At 35.9% G+C, this 16,563-nt stretch overlaps 1 protein-coding gene across 1 annotated transcript in view; it reads left to right on the top strand.

Moving 5' to 3' along the window:
• The window catches only part of DCC (DCC netrin 1 receptor), a 697,032-nt gene that overhangs the window by 417,509 nt on the left and 262,960 nt on the right, over window positions 1-16,563 (top strand). The window contains exons 11-12 of the mRNA XM_048218577.2: window positions 251-389; window positions 6,691-6,740. Coding sequence (XP_048074534.1) covers window positions 251-389; window positions 6,691-6,740 — 189 coding nt within the window. The remainder of the gene's footprint in view (window positions 1-250; window positions 390-6,690; window positions 6,741-16,563) is intronic.

Below are 16,563 nucleotides of genomic sequence, written 5' to 3'. Positions count from 1 at the left end.
TGTTAAACATATTGGAACTTAATGACTGTAAAAATAGCACGATGGTATTTTAACTAGGAGTCTGCAGAATGGTTTGGGATTTAGTGGGGGAGTGTGTGTCACAAGCTAGGTTTTACAACAACTCATTATAAGGCTAGAGCATAGTTTTGTGAGTAAGAGTCTAATACCCAATTCACTTATTGCACAGAATGGCTGCCATTTCTGCTTTAATATTACTCCTGAATAACAGTTTGGCATTTTATGTCTCCAGAATATAGAAGTTGATGGACTATCTTATAAGCTGGAAGGCCTGAAAAAATTCACGGAATATACTCTTCGATTCCTAGCTTATAATCGCTATGGGCCAGGAGTATCTACTGACGACATAACAGTGGTTACACTTTCTGATGGTAAGTTACAGACCGTGAAACTTGACTCACATATTTGATAATGATGGCATAATATTGCTCGTATGTGATAGATTGCATCTTTAAGGCTCTCTGATTAAAACTTTATGACATATATTAGCATAAATTAAGAATTTGACTTGTTCACTCAAGCTATCTATTACAGTTCAATTTAAACTTTCAAAAGGTATGTTATATAGTCTGTGTCAGGATGTCCTAATAGGTGATCTTCAAAAGTGTGACTACTGCCTAAGAGTTCAAATCATTGGTGCGGGGTAGGAGTCTCTATATGTCTATAAACACAAACACATTTGTGGGTGTGTGTGGACTAATCTACATCGGTTTGTTACTTTTTATTTCTGTTCTGAAGGAGGGGTGGGTGATTAAAACTGTAAACAATGGACAGTCCTCCTACATATACCACTTAATTTGAAAATACATTGTAAGGATGTAGGCCAAATAATCCAGCATTGAAGGTATTAAAACTAAATGGGACAATGCATAATTTTAGTTGTACCTTGCCTAACAAGTGAAATATTAGACATATTTTCTGTAATATCATAAAAGAGAGGAAGAACTCTTAAGAAAAAGATGGATTTGGCAAAGCAGTAGCAGAGGAAACTAGAGCTTTAAGAAAAGGATAAGGAAATGTTGGGAAATTTAATGACAAGTGAAAATAAAGGGCAGCAGAGTATATGATGTGGAGCCAGTGGAAATTCAGGCAGGTGTAGAAATGCAGAGATGGCCTCCATGAATATTAAAAAGGCAACAAGCTATCTCTTTTCAGCAACGGTTTCCATGTTGTTGTATATAATTCTATAAATTATTGATCTTCTGAATTTCAAGGAAAAAAAAAGACTAACTTGTGCTTCTTTAACCAATCCATCATTGTTTAATCTGGAAAAGTATCTGGGTGGGTCTTTCACACAATATCAGTGGATCGAGGAAGGTCATGCATGTTATTAAGGATAGCACAGCAAAGACACAGGAGTGATGCTCATTTGCAATTTCAACTTAAAAAAAATATTTTATATGTGACACTGCTTCAGTATCATTTTTAATGCCCATCCGTCTGATTCTGTTATTGAAGACAGAATAGAATATTTATTGGCAGAATAAATTACTTCACAACTTATAATTATAAAAATAAAAGGAAAACAAATGAAAATGAATATTTTACATAATTTATGTAGATTTCATTCACACTCTGAACTGTAATACTGTGGCCTTATTCTCCACTTTGGTTTTAAATGCCATAAGTGAGAGAGAGAGAGAGATTATTACTCATTAGTCTAAGAATTATTATCTCTAAGTGTTGAAACAGTTAGGACTTAGAAAATGCCTGTCACTAAATAAAAGGATTTCATGACCCTAACCCAACAAACGTCACTGTGCAAAGGATGCCACCTTGTCTTTATCGATGCATTTGATAGGAGAAAGCAGGAACTGAATGGCCCCCTCGGACTGGGCTCCTGGACCTGGTCTGCATTCCTCTTCACAATGAATTCATCTCTTTTGATTTCCAACAAAACCCCTTACACTCTTGGCTTTCCTTTCTTGTTATCCAGTCCCCTTCTTTCTGCTCAATCTGATATCTTCACTCTATGGGAGCTGACCATGAGGAGGTCACACATCATACAGAGATGTATTTCATACATTTCCTAGCCTCCTACTTCCCAGTCTTCAGTCATGAAGCTGTCTTCTCCTTGACTTTCTGGATGTTATAAAAGGGAGATGTTGTGGAAATTAAATGGGCTAATCCATGTGAGCACATAAAATATAAGCATGGCATAGATTTAAGTGTTCAATAAATGTTATCTATGACAAGGTACATGTCATTTTTTCTCCTATACTACATGTTCCTTAATGTGAGAGATGCTGTTATATTCGTCTCTGTATTCATCATCTCAGTATTTACTGAATTAATCAGACAGTTCAACAAAACAATACAATTGTTAGTATGTATAGACTTATCTTTAGGACTTCCCATTTATGTGACTAATTTGATAGATGGCTGTGTCTAAATGCATCTGTGTTATAGAGAATACCGTGTTTCTTATCAGGTCAGAGAAACCCTTACCATAAAAATTTGTATTGGGACCGTAAAAAAATGGAACAAAAACAAAATAAAATGCAAATAATTTTTTTTCTGAATTAATTATCCAAATGGTATTCCTGTTCACGCTAAAATGCTTGTGAAGATGTTTATCCTGATAAGCTGTCATCTCTAACTTAGCCATCTTTAATTGTTTTTCTGGGAGGAAAGATTGTTTTTCATTCAGATTCCTCCACTTATGGTATCTTTTTTACAACAATCTACTTCTTTAAACCATTTGGGATTTTAGAACATCAGATCTAGGGAGCCTAATATTTAGTGTGGAATGTAACTAATTTTGCCTGTTTGTTCTCAAACACTGTCTCTTGAAGTAGTTGACAACTGTAGGTCATTAAAATATTTTCTGAATCAATTAATATTTATGAATTTCCTTGCCAGTTTGCTCAGTGCCCAAAAGTGGAAGGACCCAATTTCATAGGCAAGCTTAACTATAAGAATGTACTTCTTGCTGTTGTCACTGGTATTTGCTGAGTACTTATTAGTGCAAGGCCCTGCTCTAATCACTTAGCATTATTAACCTTTAATCCTCATGATACTCTAATTTTTTTCCTACTTTACAGATAACAAAGCTAATACTAGAAAGAGGTCAAAGCTAGTAAGCTGCAGAGCCAGGTCACATAAGCTAGTAAGAAAAGAAGCAAGATTTACTGTGAAAAAATCTTGAGTTTCTCTTATTCTGTAATGAATTTCTCATAATAATTGCTTAAAGTGCAAAGCTCATAATTATATATCAGTTATTTCAATCCATAAATTATGGGTACAGGACAGCACACATTTGGTAAGGGGAGGAATTCAAGTGCCTGTCTATATGGAGATTCATTTACAAATGTTGTAATTTCATCTACTCTACAGAAAGCATCATCATCATAGGTATCAAACCAACATGTTTCACCATATTGAGGGGAGTTTCTGGACCAAAAGTCTCTGATTGGCTTTAATGAACCAATTGTAAATGATAAATTTCTTGACATTTTGAAGAGAAAATAATGAACTATGGCCTTCCTCTTCCCCTAATGAGACAATGTAACATCTTGGGAGATCAAATAAAGAAAAGCCCAAATAAATGTGGATTCCATTTGCTTCCACCACGCATCTAATCCTATCCACTATTTCTCAATAATAGGGGAATTGATAGTGAGAGGGGTGGAGTGGAGATTGAGAACTAAAAATGCTCTAGGAGAAATGCTCTACTTTCTTTCCTGATCATATGAGGCAAGAACAGCCAGTGTGTTCCAAGTTTGTGAAGTTATGTGATGGAGCACTTAGCATTTTTTTCAGTCGGTGCCTATTTTAATTTTCAATTCTTTACAGAATAATTTGAATATGGATTGTATTAAATTCTTCTTCATTGTGAGGATCTCATTCTGTGTAGTTTTTCTGATCACACACATTGTTATTATTTCCAACCTACTCTAATATTTCCTCTTTTAAAAAAGAGAATATGGAGATGGTCTTGTTAAAGCCTCTGCATTCTTCCCTTCCCTGAAAACTGGACTGGGATGTCCGCCAGTCTATGAAGGTAGTTTGGGGAAGTCCGTCTCATTAATGTAACATTTGGGAAGAATCGAGAAGATAGGAAGGTTGCCAAATGCAAAAGAGCCCTTCTGACTATTTTAGCTTCAGAGAAAAAAATCTTAATGTTTTAATCATAGTAACATGAACATGGAATATAAGATATAAAAGAATGAAAATTTGAGAAATGAGTTTTGAAGGAAACTGGTCTGTTTAAAAAAAAAAAACCACACACATACTTTAAGAACTCCAGAAAAAAGGACATCCAAATGCCACCAAACAAGTGAAAAGATGCTTCACATGGCTGGTCCTCAGGGAAAAGCAAATAAAAGCACTACATACCTACCAAATGACTAAAATGAAAAAGATCCAGAAAAAAAAAAAAAGTTGGTAAGAATAATGGAAATTCTGGAAATTTGCTATATTTAACATATACATAACACCGATAGGGATTTCTACTGCTACTGGGATTTCCAGTCCTAGGTATATAATGAAGGAAATGAGTACCGTTGTTCATCAGAAACCATGTACAAAAGTTTTCATAGCAGATTTAGTCTCATAGCCGCAAACTGAAAGTAATCCAATGCCATTCAAGAATAGAATGAGTGAATATTAAACAGAATGGTCCTGTCTTAGGATACATAGGACCAATTAAAAACCCCAAAGAACTGAAACTACTACAAGATGCACCAGAAAGAATAATCCCGAGAAATAATAATGAGCAAGAGAAACCAGCCTGAACAAAATCACAGATTTCATTTGTAGTAAGCTAATCAATTGTATTAGAAGTCAGAATAGTGGATACCCTTAGAAGGGTATTGATTGGGAAGGGACCCAAGTGAACTTTCCAGGATACTGAAAATATTCTATATCTTGATCTAGGTGGGGTTTTAATGTGAGCACACCCACAGACATATAACTTTATCCAATCATGCGTACACGATTTGTGCATTATACCGTATGTGTATCATACATTAATTTAAAAAAATAAAACTGCAAAAAGAAAGCTTGTTATGACTAAAACCCCGAGTATGAAAAACTTTTTATGTCTTATAATCTCTCTGTTAATTAATTAATTAATTAATTCAACACATATTTGCTGCATGTGACCCACATACTTAATATTCTTATTGATACTGAGGATTCAGCATCAAAAGGGACACAAATCCTGGACCCTGTGGGGATTATATTCTGTATTTGAAAAGAAATATAATATGAACTAAAAAAAGTTGAAATATTTTCTGAGAGCTTGTTGACCTAATTCATGAAAACAAGCCTCTGGTGAGTGTTTTGTTTTTGTTTTGTTTTGTTTTGTTTTGTTTTGTTTTGTTTTGTCACAAGCTACATTGCCCACAACCTTCACCAAGTACTAAGATAAGAAGTTCAAAATTGAAACAGAGTAAGTGATTATAATTCCTATGGTGTCCAGAAAGGCCTAGGAGCTAATATTTAAGTAAGTATTTATTTGCTCATGTAGTCATTGAGTCAGTAGCTATTAATTAAGTGTCAGTTTGGGGGCTGTAAAGATTAATCAGACATGTACCATGCCCTCATGGTGATTACTTTTCAGAAGGTAAACTCAGAGTAGGGCATAAATGAATTCAGGGTAAAATATAAGTACCCTCAAGATATGTAGCTATTGTCCAAGTTCAAGTTAAAGAAGAGGCAACATGACAGAAAGGGCCCTTAAATTCTTGAAAATGCTGAGAGCATTTCTTCTCTGTTAAATTAATCAAATTGTCATGAACCAAATAGGGACTACTCATTTTACAGATTAATACGTGTTAAGCATTTATTGAATGGTACTTCTATTTCTTTTGTGGGGGCAGAAAGTTTTATTTTGTTCATGATTCATCTAAGACATCTAGGAAGTATCTGGCACATCACAGCCATTTAGTGAATGGTGTCTTTGAATCACTCACGTGATAGAATACTCACTTTTTGATATAGTAAATACTCACTACAAGTGTAATAAAGAAAGTTGCACCTGTTCTTCCTTCTTCCATGAAGGAACGGAGCAATCAAAATTCAGGTAAGAGAAAAAAATACCAAGAAAATCCACAAAGAAAAATAGACTGTTTGTTGTTGTTGTTGTTGTTGTTGTTAATGGAATTGATTCAGTGAAAGCTATTTGATAACCTGCTGGCATCTATCACACATAGGTTTAATTACACACAGATAAAAAGACAGGTGTATTTCTTCTTTTCACTTTTTAAGAGATAATAAAGATTGCGGTAAGGGGATTAAGCAACATGAGTGACCATTAGAATGACATATTTTATAATAAAACCATGCAGATCCTGAAATACACAATATCTTAAGCCTTTAAAACCACTCTAGGAAATCTCCTGTGTGTTTTTATTGGCTTCTCTGGGAAGGTTATAACAAGAAAGCCGTAATTAAATAGCAGTGTTTGGTATCACGGCAGGTGCTCTCTTGCCTAACAGTTTGGAGAAGGGAGCTCCCTATATGGATGCCTGGCTTTACCAAGTGAGAAAAAATAAACAGAGGCAGTTATTTCTCATCTCTCCAGGAAAATTTTGAAGTGCCACCTGGATCAGCTACCTAATTACCATCATGAACAGTGAAAGTCACGCTTTCTCTTTTCAGAGAGGGTTGTAGTTTCTCTTTTCTGACTTTGGCAGTAACAGTCTCACCTTGTTTTGTTCCTTTTAGTGCCAAGTGCCCCGCCTCAGAACGTCTCCCTGGAAGTAGTTAATTCAAGGGTAAGTCATGGAAAGGTTCACTGTTTCATTCCCTGTACATGTAATTTTCGCTTGCCCCATTCATTCACCTCCTTGGGTGCATGGTGGTTTCCACGTGGAGGAATGTTCCAGAACAGCACAGTGAGTGAGCAGCATGGATTCAGTATCTTCTTCAACCACACTTGAGTTAATTAAAGAAAGGATTGGTTTACTAATAGCAGACAGCTTTATAAATGTGACAACGATTAAAGGCTATCCCATCAGGAAGCTAAGATGTCTGTTTACTTATCTTTACCAGTATAGGACATCATGTGCTAGACGCCACAACTGATTGAAGGAATGAACAAAACCTTCACCTTGAAAGAGATGGAGTAGAGAGACTTTGCTTCCTGACTGATTAATTAGAATGGGATATTTCATCATCATCCCTATTTTCCACTTATAAATATAGACACCAAAGGCCCTTCTTGAGGTCCAATAAGGTTATATTTATGAAGCAGTGTTATCCAGTGATGAATGTTTTCCTGGCATGGAAAGCTGATATAACTTTCAAAAGGACTTAAATTAGGCTAGGTGTGGCTGAAGATAAGGAGCCTAATGCCAGAAGTCAATTCTCTAGAAACATCTCCTTATTTCAAGTGTACCTTGGGGTTAAAAATAAGCTAAAGCCATATAGTCCAGTGAAGCAAACAAGGATTGGGTTGGCTTGACTCTTTCATCACTTGGTTGTGTGCTATCATGGAAGTTGCTTCACTGTCCCTGGGCCTCAGTGAGGCAGGGGATCAGCCTAACTGGTGTCTAAGCTCTGGGAGACGGCAAGAAAATCTTACGAGTCTTAGAGAAAGTCATACTCTGGTTTTTATTCTAGCTTTCTCTTTTAATTACTGTATGTGATCTTAGAAAAGTTTCTGACCTCAGCAAGCCTCAGTTTCTGTATTCATGGAGTATGAATGTTAATGCTTTCCTTATCGATTTACCATGAAGAAGTAGTAATAGAACATATACAAAGGATCTAACTTTGTGTCAGTAGCTATTCACTCAATGTATGATTCCTTGCCATATTTTGCAAAAATCTCCAATGAAGCCCTATTTTGTGACTGTGATCAGATTTGCCTCTGTCAAATGAATTTGTCTTTTGGAACAAGTGAAATGTCTCTAAAATCGTTGGCCTCTTGTGTTTTTAGTCCCCATATTGGATAAGAACTAGTAAAATAAACTTAAAATTAGAAGGGGTAAAATAAGTGAACTTAGGGAGAAAAAAATGAGCTAAAGGAAAGTAACCCGAAATAAATATCCCCTAAAAACTGTATTATTATTTGCAACAACATTAAATGTTTTACAGATGTGACACTCAAATTAAGAGATTGCCAAATCATAGTCAAGTAGATTTTTACAATTATTGTAGGTTGTTAATGGATGAAATTTGGAAAATGTGTTATGATTTCTCTTGTTTTAATGGCTTATTTTTATTAGGGTTTTCACGAGCATCTTTCCTCCAGAACAGAACATAGAAATTGATAGAAACAGTTTTGTGCGTATGCGTGTGTGATCATATTCTTCAAAAGTCTACTCTAGTAAAGGATGAGTGTTTTCTTCTGAAATGTGAATAAGGCATTATTGAATGACCTTGGAGGCTGGCTGTATTTAAATATGGATTTTTACCTCCCTGAAAAGGGAATTCCTGTTTTGCAAAATTGGATTTTCAACTGATTTCTATATATGTACACGAATATCCCAGCCTGTACTCTTCTGTAATATGCAATGCTTGCTACAACCAAATATAAGCACTCCTGTTTCTATCCTCCTGTGGTTATATCTGGAACATTGCACTGCTAGAAAATTTAACTTGTTCATTAGCTTTTCAGAATGAATACAGCAGGCCCAGGCCCTGAAAACCACTTATTTGCCTCTCCTTTCTGTTATCCTTTTTCCTAGCTTTGAAGGAATTATAAAATATGAGTTTGGTTTCTTCTTGGATTCTTCTTGGTTTGTTGTCAAGGAGAAAGAAACCGGGTGGTCAAAACACGTTGTTGTTGTTGTTGTTGTTGTTGTTGTTTAGTCCCAGTGTTGAAGAGAAAGACGAAAACAATACTGTATTTTGATGTTCTCCTTATGTTTGAAACAAAAGTTCTTAAATTTATTGATGTTTACCCCATTACCATTTTAAGAAACAAAATTTATTTTAAAAAGGGTATTTTAGTTGAATAATTAGTAGTATTTTCAACTAAAAGAATTATAGCATTTATGTTATTCATTTTACTTGAGATTTTTATTTAATATAGAACAGAGCCATATTTAAAATTTTTATTCTATATAATATTTACAATTACTGAACATAATTGATCATTTTATTGACAGTCAATGAGAAAATTTGGTAGTGCTAATACGTTTGCACATAGATAGCTAGGATTTCTGTACATAGAATTAAGAAGTCACTATAAGGTATAGAATGGCCATTTATAGCTACTTGCTAAGGTTCTGGCTACCAATAAGCCAACAGGACTGAGAAATCATGTCCCAAGTTATGCGAACAGTAAGATTCTGTTTATATACATTTATATTAAAGAACCAAAAGAAACTCTGTTACTATATTGTTCTTCAAACCCCCATAGAGCAGATTACTTTTATATAGCTATAGTCATAGAACAGACTTGTTCCCTTTCTGCAGGCTTACTGTGAACACAAATTTTGTTCTAGAGGAATGGCTTTACCTATAGATACTAATTTTAGGTAATAATGAGTCATGATTATATGGTTATTTCTCATAGTAAAATTGCTTTACAAGAAATAACATCTTCATAAGAAAAGAGAAAATAATGATTTACAGAATGGACTTTAAAATGTGACTGTTTTATTGAGAAAACTTTATAGGAATAATTTTCTTAAGATTTTATTTTAAAATTCAATTATTATTTAAAGAAATAAATATTACAACTTAATTAGTTGGGTAGGATATAAAGCATAAGTTGTAGACTGGGAAGAGCTTATGTTGGTACTTGACTATTCTCCTATTTTCCAATATAAAAGTTCTGAGAATAATAACATTTAGAGAATGCTACGATTCAAGATGCTTGGGCTCCTTTCCTAGCTCTTTGAAATCTTGGAAAGTCAAGATCAGTTTCATTGATTCATTCAACGTTTACATATAGTAGATAGTATATCTACTATATACTGTATACATACATACACATGCATATATATATACATACACACTGCAAATACACCTACTATATGACTCTATATACCTAAGTGACCCAGTCTTTGTCTTCATGGAACTCAGACTTTAATAGGAAAACATAGGAGAGAAAATTCACTTTTAATATAACCAAATTTAATTGATTATAAGTCCTCAAAGTTGACATCATTTTCTCATTGATAAAACGAGAGAGTTGGAGAGACAATCTCTAAAATCTCTGACTCCAGACATCTAGGACTCTATTTTCACTTGTCAGACCTTTTCACAATCATTTTATCTTTACTGAGTTAGAGAAAATGGCATATGTATATTGATTAAAGAATACTGGATTCAATTCACATGTTCAGTTATTTATTGATTGATTACCAAGAATGAAATTTTAAAAAATAAATAAAATCCAAGTGAATCACCAGGCATGGATCCTTGTGCAGGTTTAGATTTTTTTTAATGCAGAAGAGTGGATCACTCTTGTTCTATCATTGCACCTTTCTAGTGTTAAAATTCTTATTCTTGCACACCAGGTGCGGATGTAATTTTGTTGCATTCCTGAAAGCTAATACCCAGTTAGTCACTCACAGTTTGATAGTGTATGTGATGTGTTAATTAAAACAGTAGAAAAAGTGACTAGTGTCTTCCTGTATCTTAGTGCCTCACTCCCTCGTGGGTGAGCATATTTTTGGCATGCTTAAATAACCTGAAAATTAGTTTAGTGATCATACCATTCCCTTTACCTAGAAACTACCCAAAGGGATAATTAAAAAACAGCAGTTTCCACCTCCAGAAAACATACTGATCATTTTTGTCCCAGATATTTTAACATCTTTCTTTTCTTTCTTTTCTCCTTTTCTCTTTCTTTAAAAACAAAGCAAAGCAAGAAACAAACAAAAACAATGCAGAGGTAATCTAAGGACCATATCATTGGGTAACCTCAGAGGGGCATGCTTCTTGAAGATGTGGTGTGGCAGAATGGGTTTGACTCAGGTCTCTGTCCTCTGTCATTGGGCTGGTTCTCGTATCAACATAACATGATTGTCAAGTAGACAGCTGGGTGAGTCATTTGCATTTAACTCCCAACTGGGATACACACTTGTTAGGGACTGTGAACAAAAGTATAAAAGTGAGGAGAGGGGAGAGAGTGAGGATTGTGAAACAAAGACGCAGTGTGAGTTACAATATTAATTTGCAGATCTTCTGTCCCCCCTCACTGGGGGTTTCTTCTCTTGGTTGTCCAGAGGGCACTGGAATTCACACCACTTCCTGCTGCATTGCACCCCCTGAAAACACACTGCTCACACAGGTGTTCTAGACCCTCTTCTTCAGTCTGACCATGCTTCCTCTGAATGTTGATCTTCCCCTTATATGTTGAACATAGGCGGAGGCCTCAGATAGCTCATGAAAACAAACATTTTTTTTGTTTCTCTCCCAGTCATCCTAAATCCTTCATAAAATACACTTTGGCCACTGAATTATTTGGACCCAGAGCTCTGAGTCCTCCCCACAACAGATAGAGTTGGTGTCTGAAATTCATTCAATGTAGAGAGAGAGGACATGCAGGAATCCTTAGGTGATTGATATCATGCAAAGATAAATACGAAACTGGCATTTACAATAATATTTACACTTCAGAATTCACACTGGTGTTTTTATGCAATCATAATACACAGAGCATTTCTACTTGATTATAGTGTCTGGTCCAGTTATTTGTCAATTCAGTTCAAGTGGATATAGATCTCTTGTATTTATTTTGGTTATTGATCTCTTCATTGATGCATTATCTGAGTGTTCTTTGAGTATAGACAATGTCCAGAGAGCTATGATTGAAACAGTCTTGGGAAGGGTGTGAGGGTAAAAGCATAATTATAAGGAAGACAATGTATCCTAATAGTTCTTCCAGTCTAGTCTTTCTGTTTTTGCCTAGAATTTGTAGAATAGACTGGCTATAAATTTTTATGTTATGTTAAAATTGGACAACATGTAATTCATGAGAACTCCCTCAAGAATAAAAATATTTAGTCTGTAATTTAGAAAGAACCTGTCTTCAGACATCTGCTGCCCTGCTTACATTTTTTTAAAAATCAATACTTTTTTATCGTAGTAAAATACATATAAAATTTACCATTCTAACATTTTTTAAGTGTATGGTTAGTGGCATAAGTACTTTCACATTGTTGTGGAATCATCACCAGCACCCACTCTCAGAGCACTTTTTATCTCCTTAAACTGAAACTCTGTCCTCATTAAATAATAATACTCCATTTCTTCCCTTTCTCCAGGCTCTGGCAACCAACATTCTCCTTTCTGCTTCTTGACTAATTTTATAAAAAGTAAGGAGACTGATTCATAGGAAAAAATGTGATTGAGATATGAGAACATTTTTAAAGTTTTACATCTTCACAGGGAAATGAAGGATCTAATGAATATAGGCAGATGCTTTAATTGGCTGGAAGAAACACCTCACTTCCCATTATCAATATTGCTTTCAGAATAATTGTTCCAAGGTCCCATATTTTTAAATTATTTTTTAAAAAATCTACTGACAAAACCAACTGCTATAGTTAATAATAACAAACCAGAAGTATATGCTTGGGATTGTTCTGGAGTAACTCTGAATATAACTTTGGTCACCAACATCAGTTTCATATGCCATTACAGTTTAGACCAGAGCTCCGAACCAGTAGCTAATTTTTTTTTTTTAAGTTCCAATTGAGTCAACAGTTTCCAACCCCTCCTCCCCGCCCCCCCCCCGCCCAGTGAAAACACAGTGAATGGATAAACTAAGATGGGGAGGATATTAGGATAGTGTAAAAAAAAATAGATAACCAATTTTTAAATAACAAATGCACCATGCCAATTTAAATGCATTGTGTAAGTAAGTTCAATAAGAGAATATACTGTGAGGGGCGCCTGGGTGGCACAGAGGTTAAGCATCTGCCTTCGGCTCAGGGCGTGATCCCGGCATTATGGGATCAAGCCCCACATCAGGCTCCTCCGCTATGAGCCTGCTTCTTCCTCTCCCACTCCCCCTGCTTGTGTTCCCTCTCTCGCTGGCTGTCTCTGTCTCTGTCGAATAAATAAATTAAAAAAAACTTTAAAAAAAAAAAAAGAGAATACACTGTGAATTCAAAGGATATCTTCATATCACACTATCATTCATTCTCTTAGAGCTGTTCGTAGAGAATACTGACTCATGGAACTTTCCCAAGCAATGATGTTGCGTGGTTTTAAATGTGAGAAATGTAAGTCCACTATTAGAGATACTAAGGGCTGTGAAAGTATTTGTTTAACTCTGTTTTGGTCAAATGATTTCTTTCAATAGATGCCTTTTATACTAAATTCTATCCTTAAAACTTGTTCTGTGTTACTTATCTTGGTAACATCATATACATTCCAAATAAGAACAATGTAATCTAGGGGCGCCTGGGTGGCACAGCGGTTAAGTGTCTGCCTTCAGCTCAGGGCGTGATCCCGGCGTTATGGGATTGAGCCCCACATCAGGCTCCTCTGCTATGAGCCTGCTTCTTCCTCTCCCACTCCCCCTGCTTGTGTTCCCTCTCTCGCTGGCTGTCTCTATCTCTGTCAAATAAATAAATAAAATCTTAAAAAAAAAAAAAAGAACAATGTAGTCTATAAGTTGAGCTAACTCATCTCCACAAAAAAAAGTACATTCTTACATGAATTAATTTCAAATAAAAATATAAATTAAGTGGAAAAAAGAGAGAAGAAAAAAATAAATCTCTGAAAAACTAGAAGTGAATCTAAGAACAGTCTTTACAAAGGACCTACGTGCGCAACTATGGAATAGGGAGTCGAGAATGACCTATGACCTCTCTTACAGGATTTGAATAAATAAGAGGCATGTTTAAATCTCCATGTCTATGTGAACTTTTTATAATGTAAAGAGGATTAGAAAAGCATTTCCTAGAATGTTTCAAATACTTACATGTATCATTTTTTGTTGTGTGTTTTGGGGTTATTATACTTTGTTCTTTCCAAATTCGTTCTTGTTACCGCCATCTAGGATACTGCACGAAGGATTTGGACAAAGAGACTAAAGTAGGTGGTGGAATACCACACTCTGTGTGTTCTAGCCCCACTTTAACATCACCTTGTAATTTGTACTTCATCACACACATTTCTAATGGCTCCATTTGTGGTTGGCTCTGAAGGCAAAGCTCACTTTCACCTCTCCATGAAGTTTAATGAGATTTCCCTCAAGTCATACATTTTTGAAAAGTGGGAGGTTTAATAATGGGCTTAAATTAAATGAACCTAGGTCTAGTGATAAGGTCTCTGATTTTAATTTACTTCAAGAAAGTCGACCTTATATTTGGAATGGTTGATTAGATAGGGGACATGAATAGGTTCAGTCTTACCAGTTGGTAAAAGCAGTCGCTAACTATGTGATTTGAATTTAGAGATGTTGAAACATTCACCTACATGCAAAAAACTTAATTTTCTTGTCTAGCTTAAAATATTGCTTATCATAGCAAACAACTGTTAGTATACAAATCCTTCATCTGAAATACTTAAGATATTAGCATGAGTTATTTTAATTAACATTCCTGATACATATTAAAGAAACACCTAATAATAATAATAATGATAATGGTAGTAACTAAATTTTTCAGCAGGTATTTTGTACCTGGCAATGTGCTAAGCAATTAAAACACTACTTTATTTACTTCTTATAATAGCCCTATAAGATAAGTATTAGTTGTTAAACTGATTACTGGAATACTAACTTTGAGCTGAGCTTATTGCTAGAAAAGCTATAATGAAGGCAGTCAAATCTCCTTTCCTGGAGCTTACTTAAATCCAAATACAGAGAGGTAGATTGATAAGCAAACAAAGACCTGAGCAATTAACAAACGAGAATGATGAGTTATGTGAAGAAAATTAAACACAATAATACAATAGAGAAGGACCTAACTTAAATCAGATTATCAGAGAAAAGCCTTTTAAGGAGGTGACACTTGAGCTGAGTCAAGAATATGAAAAAGGGCCAGTTTCTTTGCCCATTTAGGAGAAAGCATTCCAAGGAAAGCTCCCAGCTAGTACAAAAGCCTTGACAAGTGAACTGTCTGTGCGTGATTGAAATAACAGCCATATGCATGGATCACAGATCTCTGGGTCAGGGCCAGATCATGTGGGGCTTTATAGGGCATGGTAAAAATTAGAATTTCATTCTGTGGATGATGAAAAGAGGCTTGAAAGGGGAGTGATCTCTTTTTAAAAGATCACATTGGCTGCTGTGAGGAAAATTATTAGGGAGGGGGCAGCGTGGAAGCAGGGAGACCGTTTAGGAGACAATTGAGTGATCTGTATGAAATGATTGTAGCTGGGACTTGGGAGTCATTACAGCAGATGGAGAGAGAAATGGGAAAAATCATGATGTGTGTTGCATTTAGAGCCAATAAGATTGGCTAATGGATTGGACATAAAGGGCAGGGGAAAGAGAAGGATCAAGGATAGAGACTAGATTTTTGCTACAGCAAATGAGTGCCCCGTGGGGCTGTTTAATGAGATAAGGATGAGTGCAGAAAAAGATTGGTTTAGAGGGAACAATCAATTAGATTTTGGACATTTTGAATTTGAGATAACTACTGGACATACAATTAGGGATGTCAATCATGTAGACAATCTGGCGTATGAGACCAGAGGTCTGATGACAGGTCATGACAGGAGATATAAATTTAGGAGTCATTGTCATATCAATGACACCTAGGGAGAGATTACAGTTAGAAAACCAAATGGCTGCATCTTGAGATACTGCACATTTAGAGATTGGACAGATGAGAAGAAGCAGGAATGGTAGGAGAAAACAAAGAGGGATGGAATCACAGAAGCTGGGGGGAGGGGGGCTGGGGTTAAGGGTGCTGCTAAACCATATCGATGCTGATGAAAAATAGAGTAAAATAATGACAACAGGGGCGCCTGGGTGGCACAGCGGTTAAGCGTCTGCCTTCGGCTCAGGGCGTGATCCCAGCGTTATGGGATTGAGCCCCACATCAGGCTCCTCCGCTAGGAGCCTGCTTCTTCCTCTCCCACTCCCCCTGCTTGTGTTCCCTCTCTCGCTGTCTCTATCTCTGTTGAATAAATAAATTAAAAAAAAAATCTTAAAAAAAAAAAAAATAATGACAACAATGTGGCCGCTTGGGAGGGAGCATGAAAATGGAGAGGAAGATAAGAGAACTGCAGAGCATGACCGCAGATGTTTTTGAGAAGTTTTATTCTGAAATGCAACAAAGAAATGGACGGTAACTTTAAGAGGTGGTAGGCTTAAGGGAGGTTTTATCGCCTGTTTTATTTATTTACTGTTGTTTCCTTTTCGAACATAGGAGACACTGCAACTTTTGTAAATAGTGCAGCCTAGAGATTAGTGATGCTGAAGAGAGAGTGGAAAATTGCAAGAGTGCAAATCTTTGTGTAGGCAACGAAGGCAGAGAATCCAGCATGCAGGTGCAGGGGAACAAATGCTTCAGTCTTGGGAAGGTGAGCCAAGGCAGAGGGAGTGGGCATGGATGCAGTTATGTCAGTAGCTGAGATGAGAAGTATGATGAAAGGCCTTTACCAGCCTGTGAAGTCTTGGAAGATCAAGTTTTGAGAGTTTGAAGATGGGGAACAAGATGAGAAATAGTTATTTCAGAT

This window comes from Ursus arctos, unplaced genomic scaffold (genome assembly GCF_023065955.2).
Source record: "Ursus arctos isolate Adak ecotype North America unplaced genomic scaffold, UrsArc2.0 scaffold_17, whole genome shotgun sequence".
NCBI lineage: Eukaryota > Metazoa > Chordata > Mammalia > Carnivora > Ursidae > Ursus > Ursus arctos.
This window is presented reverse-complemented; position numbering and strand designations above follow the sequence as displayed.